This window comes from Medicago sativa, chromosome 3 (genome assembly GCF_051527215.1).
Source record: "Medicago sativa cultivar Bolivia chromosome 3, Bolivia_mono, whole genome shotgun sequence".
NCBI lineage: Eukaryota > Viridiplantae > Streptophyta > Magnoliopsida > Fabales > Fabaceae > Medicago > Medicago sativa.
This window is the reverse complement of record NC_140751.1, coordinates 94772626-94783497: the sequence shown is the minus strand read 5'-3', so window position 1 is coordinate 94783497 and position 10872 is coordinate 94772626. Positions and strand designations below refer to the sequence as shown.

The 10872-nt window shown below is 31.8% G+C and overlaps 1 protein-coding gene across 1 annotated transcript; it reads left to right on the top strand.

Annotated features, from left to right (window-relative positions):
• Positions 1 to 709: 709 nt before the first annotated feature.
• On the top strand, positions 710 to 6513 carry LOC146942241 (vacuolar-processing enzyme gamma-isozyme-like). Its single transcript, XM_085756187.1, has 9 exons — positions 710 to 976; positions 1166 to 1330; positions 1435 to 1591; positions 2419 to 2504; positions 2591 to 2790; positions 3500 to 3548; positions 3758 to 3967; positions 5221 to 5427; positions 5898 to 6513. Exons 1-9 carry the CDS (start codon positions 770 to 772, stop codon positions 6078 to 6080), a joined length of 1464 nt encoding a protein of 487 aa, XP_085612313.1. The 5' UTR covers positions 710 to 769; the 3' UTR covers positions 6081 to 6513.
• Positions 6514 to 10872: the final 4359 nt, after the last annotated feature.

Here is a 10872-nt window from a genome sequence, read left to right as displayed (position 1 = left end):
GAAAATTTACTTTTTTTTGTAATTTGAAAATTAAATTCCAAAATTTTTAAAAAAAATCTGATTATATTTTCTGATTTTTTTTCGATTTTTTAAATTTTTTGGAAAAAAACTGAATATTTTTATGATTTTTTGGGGTGCAAAATCAGAAAAGGGGAAAACTATGGGGTGCAAAATCGCTCGTTTGAAACAATGGGGTGAAAAATCGCACAATTGACAAAATATAGGGTACAAAATCACTCGTTTGAAACAATATGGAAAAAAACTGAATATTTTTATGATTTTTTGGGGTGCAAAATCAGAAAAGGGGAAAACTATGGGGTGCAAAATCGCTCGTTTGAAACAATGGGGTGAAAAATCGCACAATTGACAAAATATAGGGTACAAAATCACTCGTTTGAAACAATAGGATGCAAAATCGCACAATTGGTAAAATATAGGGGGCAAAAGTGCAATTAAGCCTTTTTCCTTTTAAACCATGACTAATAATCAAGATGGACTTTTCTTAGTGAACAAAATGGGAGAAAAAAAATTAGATTATTTATACGAAAAAAATTATATATTTTGGGAGTTGTATGTATGTAACTAACAAACAAGAGGGAAGAACAAGAAAGTGGGAAAGTCCCCCCAACGAAAGGATTCCTTGACGCTCCTTCCTACCGCGTCTTTTTCTTTTGGTTTTTTATGATGAGGTGACAGACAGGGATTTGTTATCTTATCCCATTATTATTATCACCACCGACTTTACTTTACCAACCTCCGCTCAGCTCTCATGGCTCGCTTTCCATTACTCACCTTCCTCTTTCTCCTCATCGCCACCCTCATCTCCGCTGACACCACCGATGATGATTTTCTCCGATTACCCTCCCAAGCTTCTAGATTCTTCCGATCACCATCCGACGACGACGATAACAATGAAGGCACCAGATGGGCCATCTTAATTGCTGGTTCCAACGGCTACTGGAATTACAGACATCAGGTATGTCATTTCTCCCTTTTCATATAATAATAACTGCTTTTGTTATAAATTCAATTGTTTCTATGACAAAACACCAAATGTTTACGTCAGTAGATAAGCTCAAATAAGTCGATACAGATAGAAGCCTTAAATCTTGGTTAATGATGATGATGATGATGACTGATGGGTGAGCTTTTGTTAATTTAACAGTCTGACGTTTGTCACGCGTATCAAGTGCTGAGGAAAGGTGGTTTGAAAGAGGAGAACATCATTGTATTTATGTACGATGACATTGCTAACAATGAAGAGAATCCACGTCCCGGAGTCATCATTAACAGTCCACATGGAGATGATGTTTACAAGGGAGTCCCTAAGGTTTTTTTAATTATCTTTTGTTTTTTTTTTTTTGTGTCTCTTTCAAATGTTTTGTTTCCAATTCAAGCTTCCATGTATCCCTTATATGGTCTCTTTTACGGCAGGATTATACTGGCGATGATGTTAATGTTAACAACTTCTTCGCTGCTTTACTTGGAAATAAGTCAGCTCTTACTGGTGGCAGTGGAAAGGTTGTGGATAGTGGTCCTAATGATCACATATTTATATACTATAGTGACCATGGTGGTCCTGGAGTGCTGGGTTAGTGATTATTACCAAGTCCGGTTTATTTTATGTTTAAGTTTTTGCTTGATTATGACTTTGTTTAGTAGAATCAAACAGCTAAAATTTTTACCATCGTCTATGAACTGTAATATATTTTCCTCAAACTTGAGCTTGTGATTGTAGATACTTTCCTAGCTAAACTGTCTTTAGTTGTTGTGAATCTCGTGATAAAGACAATCAACCATAAGCTTTGAACTAAAAAATTGGGGAGAGGTTGATTGTTTGAAAAAAATGTATTTCGAATTTTATGCAAGTATTCTTAAGATTTTTGGATTTCTGGGATTGTCCTAAGTTTTGAATTTGGATTGTTATTTGAAGATGGTTATGTGGAGCCTAGTATTATGCAGCATAGCTGTGAAACTATGTTAATATTTATGGGTTGATTTCAATATTTGATTATATGTTATCTTATGATCTAAACCTCTATTAAACAATAGTTATACTAGAAATTGATCGTGTCTGATGCAACATGTTTCTATCAAAATTGGAAAATGTACTTGTTGAATTCGGCAACATTTGTTTGTTTGTTAAAAAGGATGAAGTTGCACCCTAAGAAAAACAGAGGGAATGGAAAACACACACACACACACACAGAGAAAAGTGGAATATATGGTCATCAGTATCCTTATTGTTGAATGTGTTGATTATTTTTGTAATTGACACTATTATCAGTGAATCTTGTATTAACATTTTGGTTTTATCTTCATCCACCAAGTGTTTCTTCACACCAAATATATGCCTTTTCTATTTCTTACGCGGTCCTTTATTTCGGGGTGGGGGTATTACTGGGGTTTGGATTTCAGGGATGCCTACTGGTCCATTTATGTACGCAACTGATCTAATTGAAGTCTTGAAGAAGAAGCATGCTTCTGAAACTTATAAAAGCCTAGTAAGTTGCTAATACTTAGCATTTGCTTTCTACTTGTGTCAACCTGCATTCAAGCTGTTTACATATTTTATGTAATGGTTGTGCAGGTATTTTATCTAGAGGCATGCGAATCTGGGAGTATCTTTGAGGGTCTTCTTCCTGAAGGTCTGAATATCTATGCAACAACAGCCGCAAATGCAGAAGAAAGCAGTTGGGGAACATATTGTCCTGGGGAGAATCCTAGTCCTCCCCCAGAATATGAAACATGCTTGGGTGACCTATACAGTGTTGCTTGGATGGAAGACAGGTAATAACATATGAGCGCAACACGTAAACATTTAACATGGTATTGTTTGCTACTTAAAATTATTCATGATTATAAATGTATATTGTGATCATAAATAAGATGTATTGGCTGTAATTGGTTGTAATCAGAAAATCTCCATGACGTGGTTGAAATACCGTGACTGTTGTTGTGACACGTGAATACCACCATTACAAGGAAAAACTATGTCGAGACTTAAGCATAGATTTGAACACCCTAGAACTAGAAGGGTCATTAATAGGGTCTTAAGCATAGTTTATTATCACAATCACAAAACTATCAATTTTACCTCTTGGTAGATTAGAAATTAATTGGTTGGCCTATATAAGGCTCTATATTGATTAGATTCATATCTCTATCATCTTGGTCTTCTTAAAATTTTAGGATGCTCTTATTCTAAGGGAAACTTTGCTAAGATTTCAAACAAAAATCATGTTATAGAGGGTAGACATAGGTTTTATAATTAGTATCATATTGGTTCTTGATGGGGAACAGTCCTTAGGGAAGACTTGCCAGACTAGAGGGTAGTCTATGTGCCAGTCACGATGTAAATCCAGTTGTGACCTATTATCCTGTATTTTGTTTTTTGCACTTAACATCTTTTTTTATTTGTTAGAAGAAAGATACTTTTGTATGAGTAATGGTGTAAGGTTTTATTTACTGATTGTTTTACACATGAACTTTTGAACAGTGACATACACAATTTGCAAACAGAAACTTTGCACCAGCAATATGAATTGGTAAGATTCTGTTGCTAGCTCTGTTGTTTTACATGATCATCAACTGGTATAAAATGAAAAATATAATTTTATTCCTTGGATGCTTAACTAGATAGGAGAAAATTTTAAATATTTTCATAAAATTTTTGGTCTAAAATTGTACGGGTCAAACAAGGTATAAGGTGTTTTTGAATTGTGTGGCATATGTCTTATTTCTCTTATTCTCACAGGTCAAAGAAAGGACTTCAAACGGAAATTCAATATATGGTTCCCATGTGATGCAATATGGTGACATAGGGCTAAGCAAGGATAGTCTATTCCTATATTTGGGATCAAATCCTGCTAATGAAAATTTCACTTTTATGGGTAGAAACTCATTAGTGCCACCTTCAAAAACAGTCAACCAGCGTGATGCAGATCTCGTCCATTTCTGGGATAAGGTATCCTATTTGTGGGATGTAGTAGTGCTATATTTTACGAAATAAATGCTTAATCGTGTCCTCTTCATGTTTTGCCTCCCAAATCAAGAAATATGAAGTGGTATATGCATAGTAAGGAGATATTTATTATTTGACTTTGTTACCGTAGTTTACTTATTTAACATGCTAGAAGTACCCAAGAGTAAGTGATTTCACAAAACGATGAAACATGGGTAATTGCAAAAACACGAGCTCAAGTGATAAAACTCAAAGATGCTTCCGTGTACTTAAGCCACGGGTCACGGAGAGATATTTCTATGAGTGGCAGATTGGTAGCACGAGAGGGTGGCCAGTGTGTTACAATTCCCCTTAGCTCCATTCTGTATTCATTCCATGTACCAAATAATTGAATGCCATATTGCCACCCCATTATTGATGAGTGGCAGATTGGTAGCACGAGAGGGTGGCCAGTGTGTTACAATTCCCCTTAGCTCCATTCTGTATTCATTCCATGTGCCAAATAATTGAATGCCATATTGCCACCCCATTATTGAAACTGCCAAGTTTTAGACTGGACATTATTATTCCATTTCACTGTTTTACATGGAATCTCCCTTCCTTTTACCAAACGTTCCATAAAAATCAGATGTGCTGAATTCCACTAATCAGATACTTTTGGCTGCCGCTGAACTTATTAGCTAGTTATGAAATTGTTACGAGTTAGAATAGGGAGAATTAGTTAGGAAGTCTGTTCTCCCTTATCTTACTTAGTTGGGTTTTGTTTGTTAGTTGTCTATCAGTTTGTTTCCTGCTTTATAGTTGCTATTGATCCCTTTCCCTATCCTTGTATATAGGAAGTCTATAAATATAGACTTCCAATCCCTTAGATAGGATCTTATGCAGAATACTAGTTTTGATTGGTTTTATAACCAGTGTAGGAGAGCTTGCTCTCTTGTTATTTCCTATTTTTAAAATAAAAAGTGTTCTTTCTTTGGAATCCGATATTTGGGTTCCTAACAGAAATCTGAAAAAATAGTAATATTATAAATCAAATAAATCTGGAAAAGTTGTGTGAATTCCGGTCTAATGATTGAGTGTAGTGGCTTTTTATTTTTTACAGAATTTTTTAGGAAATGTTAACAATAGGCATTAATGTACTGATGATAAAATTTGAAGGAAATAAGGGTTGTTATCTGCAGATACTTTTTCAGTCGGACTTAATTTTTGCGTATTATATTGTGTATTTTGACTTAATTTTCGTTGATCTTTGTCAGTTCCGCAAAGCTCCTCAGGGTTCTCCTAGGAAAGTTGCAGCTCAGAAGCAAGTTCTGGAAGCAATGTCTCACAGAATGCATATAGACGAGAGCATAAAACTTGTTGGAAAACTTTTATTTGGCATGAAAAAAGGTCCAGAGGTGCTCACCAGTGTTAGACCAGCTGGGCAACCTGTTGTCGATGACTGGGACTGCCTGAAATCACTGGTACCATTTCTATTAATTCATCACTTTGTTGAGATTGTTCTCTTGATGCCGAATGAATATGATTAAATAATAAATTTAATTTAAATACACTTTCAGTGTGAAACGTTTTTACACATACATCCAATCAAATTACACTCAAATTACACCATGATGATATATGTTGATATTTTGTTACATTAGTTTCTAAAATATTTTCACAAATATATATACACTGAGACGTGATTGGATACATTTGTTGTAAAAAAATTCAGTGTCCGTGTATGACAATAAATCTCAAATAATATCTTTCCTGTATGTTATAAATTGTGTAGGTCACATAATTACATCATGACGTGTCATCATGTCCAACAGTTTTGAATTCCGATATTTGGCGTTGAATTGATATGAGAGATTAGCTTTCATTTCTTGATTACACTAGAGCTTTTGGATTTCTGAATGTATGTTTTAACTTTAATCTATTGTTGATACAGGTTAGGACTTTTGAGACATATTGTGGATCTCTGTCTCAGTATGGGATGAAACACATGAGGTCCTTTGCAAACTTCTGTAATGCAGGAATACACAGTGAGCAAATGGCTGAGGCCTCTGCACAAGCATGCATCAATATTCCAGCCAATCCCTGGAGTTCCCTGCATGGTGGTTTCAGCGCATAATTCCCGGTTACATATCGAAGATTAATGCATAATTGTTGCACGACTATGCTTTTTATATAATTGTTATATTTAGAATATATAATATAAGGTACATGGTCATGATTTGTTGCACACCCCTCTGTAAATACAAATGGAACTCGTGAGGGACCTTCTTATTATGTGTATTAAAACATTAATATATTATAATATTAATGTACATGGTCATGATTTGTTACAGACCTCTGTAAATACAAACGAGATGTGTGACGCGGTGTGAGGTCATGTTTGTACCATAAGGGACCTAGCTAGCAATGTCTAATGTGATGCGGTGTGAGGTCATGTTTGTATGCCAATGCTGTTTTTTGTATACTTTACATCAACCTGGTCGTGTAGTGAATTTCATGTAAAAATGTATTTTGACATTCAATTTTATGCTTTAAGGCACTACTGATTATTACTGTTGTTTCAAAGATAACATTTAATGGTGTAGGTCGACTTGAAATCCTTTGATTTTTGAAAGAAAACTAAGCACCGTCAAATTCAATAATCCTTCTACACCTGCAGGATCTGTATCATTTGGAATAAGGAACAAGAAGCACCTCATTATTTAAGATTTCATTCATTCATCTTCCTAAATAGTAGTCTTTCATTGATTATTATGTACCAAACAAACAATGATAACAAATCACAAAATATCATAAAGTAGCTAAGAATCCAAAAATGAAAGCATAAAATCTTTGAACACAATACAGAGGAAGGAAAAAAAACTATTATATGAGTATGAAATACGCTGGACGATAACACACTCAGATCCTGAGAGAAGAATGAAATACGAGAGCCACGGCCGCTGTAACACAGCCAACGATGAAGGAAGGAGAGACAGCGGTGGCGGGAGAAGCTGGGCTGGGTGCTGGAGCGTCGGTGGCATGAACAGAGGTTACTACGGCAAGGAGGATGGTCATTGTAGCGAGGAGTATAACTTTAGAGGAAGCCATTGGTAGGGCTTAAGCTTTTGTAGTTTCGGTGTTTTGCTTGGCAACTGCTACGAAAAAGAGAAGATGTAAAATTGAGGCAAATGAATTTGCATAAGAGTGGGTTATTATTATATGAGTAATGATATTTTGACATCCATTTGATGACAACTTTGTTGACAACCTTGTTTTCCTCACTTCTTATTGGTCAAAAACAATGGAGAGAGAAAAAGGAAGAGAGAGGATAACAACATCATGTGAGTATGAGAGAGAAAGTTGTCCAAAAGTTGTCAAAAAGTGGTTGTCAAAATATCATTTCTCTTATTATATAGTAGTGGGAGATGAGATGCAGTTTGGGTAGCTGCCAGAATTAACAGACTGGCTAACAAGAACAGCAACAATGTGAGTGCCTCTGCCAGCAGATTCTATGGTCAGAGATAGTTGGCAATTATTTTGGCTAGATTGTTAAATAGTTTTGGCTAAAATATGGTTTTGATCCCTGCAAAATAGGTCAGTTTTGGTTTTAGTCCTTGTAAATTTTTTTTATAGCTTTTGGTCCCTGCAAAAATAGGTCAGTTTTGGTTTTAGTCCCTGCAAATTTTTTTTATAGCTTTTGGTCCCTGCAAAAATAGGCCAGTTTTGGTTTTAGTCCCTGCAATTTTTTTTTTTATAGTTTTTGGTCCCTGCAAAAATATGCCAGTTTTGCTTTTAGTCCATGCAAATCTTTTATAATTTTTTTTATAAATTAAAAAATTCTGGAAAAATTAAAAATTAATAAAAAACTGAAAAAATATTAAAATTTTTTGGAAAATCGAAAAATTAATAAAATTTTTTTAAAATTCTGGAAAAATTAAAAATTAATAAAAAAATTGAAAAAAAAATTAAAAAAATCTGGAAAAATGAAAAATCAATAAAAAAATTGAAAAAAAAATATTAAAACATTCTGGAAAATTGAAAAATTAATAAAAATGAAAAAAATTGAAAAAAACGGAAAAAATTAAAAAAATCTAGAAAAATTAATAAAAATAAAAAATGATTAAAAAAATAAAATAATCTAATAAAATGAAAAATAATGAAAAAATTCTGATTAGTATATATGTCGAAATTTCAAAATTCTGGAAAAAATGTATTTTTCGAAATTTTGATTAGTATATATGTCGAGCTTAGGTTTTTTCAGTGTATTTTTTTCCTTATTCTCGGTTTATAAATACCTAAAAGTTCCCGCTTTATAAATACACAAAAATTCCCCGAAAAAATACTAATGAAAATTTCAAAATTTCGAAAAATACATAAAAAACCTAAGCTCGGTTTATAAATACACATATTTTTTCCCTTATTCTTGGTTTATAAATACACAAAAATTCCCGGAAAATTTTTGAGAAATACTAATGAAAATTTCAAAAAAAATTCATTAAAATTTCATTTTTCCAGAATTTCATTTTTATTTTCGAAAATTTAAAATTTCATTAAAATTTATTTTCCAGAATTTTTATTTTCAGAATTTCATTGAAATTTAAAATTTCGAAAATTTCATTTTTCCAGAATTTTAATTTTTTTAGAAAATTTTCGAAATTTTATTTTTTCCAGAATTTTTTAATCTTTTTTATTTTTTCCAGATTTTTTAAATTTTTTCCTTTTTTTCATTTTTATTAATTTTTCAATTTTCCATAATTTTTTAATCTTTTTTTCAATTTTTTTATTATTCTTTCAGATTTTTTTAATATTTTTTTCAATTTTTCCAGGATTTTTTAATTTTTTTAATTAATTTTTCGATTTTCCAGAATTTTTTATATTTTTTTTAATTTTTCCAGAATTTTTTTATTTTTTTTAAAAAAAATTATAAAAGATTTGCAGTGACTAAAAGCAAAACTGGCATATTTTTGCAGGGACTAAAAACTATAAAAAAAATTTGCAGGGACTAAAACCAAAACTAGCCTATTTTTGCAGGGACCAAAAGCTATAAAAAAAATTTGCAGGGACTAAAACCAAAACTGACCTATTTTGCAGGGACAAAAACCATATTTAAAACTGACCTATTTTGCAGGGACAAAAACCATATTTTAGCCAATAGTTTTTGGGTCTTACTAACAAATGTTTTGGGACACTTTTTAAGGTGTTGTTACACAACTTTTAAGAAAAAAAAAATTTAATTTGAATTCTTAATAAGTGACTAGGACATTTGTTAGTACTCCCTCCGTCTCATATTACTTGACCTAGTTGACTCTGTCACGTATGCCAATGCACAATTTTAAACTTAAATTTCTTTAATAATCTAGTAGAAAAAATTACCAAAATTTGATATTTTGAAAATATTAATCGAGACGAATCTAACAACATCTTATATGCTATATTTTGTTTTTATATATTAATAGAAAAATAGAGTCAAAGCATGTTACATGAATAGTGCAAATATTCTAAATAGGTCAAGTAACATGAGACGGAGGGAGTATTAACTTTCTTTTATAGGCAAAGTGTACCTCAAACTTTTATACAACTGTGAGGTTTCGATTCAAATTCAAAGAAAGATGTTCATATTATTATTTTTAAATAAGAAAGATGTTCATATAAGAATATCAATATTTTAAGTTAAAATAATTTAAATAAACCAAAGGCAATTAATTATTAGCTTTAATATACTCGCACTTTATTTCTCGTATGCTTAACTCGGTTGGTAGAAACAATCCATAATATATGCAAGGTTCAGTGTTCAAACTCCGACCACCAAAAAAAATAAATACTCGCACTCTCAAACCACATACGCATATCTTTACTAAAAATCACATTTTTATATAGCAATCAATTTTTAGATTCATTGAATTGCTTATGTAAATTATATATAATATAGATCAAATACATCCGTTATTCAATTAACCTACAAATGATTTTTTTTTTTCCTTCTTATAGTAGAAATCAAATGGAGAAAATGATTAGTTGTATCAATTCTAAGAACTTGAAGAAGTCCCTTGGAACTAGAAGACACATAACATTTATGCAACATATGAATGGGTTTATTTCTTGCATGTAAATCATAAGATCAAACTCAATGTAAATAAGTTCATTTCTCTTCCAACAAACTACGCTACAAGATACACACTTGCCTTCACAGGATAACATTCTTACTGAAAACATTGAAAGGATGATGTATGAAACTTACCTATTATTCAAATTAGTTTTGATTCTCTACCAAATCATTAGCATGTGGTTGTACTAAAAAATTTATAGGAATTGGTTCAATAGTGTCACATACTTTGATTGAGATAAAACTCTAACAAGACTGGTGACAACGGGAACACTTTTCCTCCATGCTTAATATTTGTTTTACATGTCTTAAATCTAACCCAAATTAAGGATATGAATTAGAGAATTAACACCCAAAAAACTAATCGGATAAATATTTTTTTTTCCATTTGTACCGGTATTTAATTAATTCCATACTTAAAATTTAATATTTTGGAAAACAACTCATTTGTCATTTTAAAAAAACACAAAAATATGGTTTAATTAAAGTTTCAAAATGAAAGTATATAGTCAAAAATAAAATAAAATAAAACTATATATATATACATATAATTCTTTTGATTTCTTAAAAAATATAATTAGGGGAATTTTTTTTATGACAAAATTATTTTTTGGTGCTGATGAAGGAAAAAGAAAATGTTGTTTGACGAATGTGAGTGTGACATTAATTCTTATATAATGATGTGTAAAGTGGTGATGGAGGTAATGTTAAATTAGGTAGAGGTTAAAAAAAATTCAAGTTAGGTTACGGTTAATGATTAATAAGGTGTTTTATATGGGATTGAGTTTGATGACGATGGTTATGATATTGGTGAAGGTGATGG

Excerpts from the sequence above, each read along its gene's own strand:
- LOC146942241 (XM_085756187.1), top strand. The coding sequence starts at position 770 with ATGGCTCGCTTTCCATTACTCACCTTCCTCTTTCTCCTCATCGCCACC. Across the intron at positions 1,331-1,434 it reads TTTACAAGGGAGTCCCTAAG|GATTATACTGGCGATGATGT; the intron begins GTTTTTTTAATT and ends CTTTTACGGCAG. Across the intron at positions 3,968-5,220 it reads TCGTCCATTTCTGGGATAAG|TTCCGCAAAGCTCCTCAGGG; the intron begins GTATCCTATTTG and ends GATCTTTGTCAG.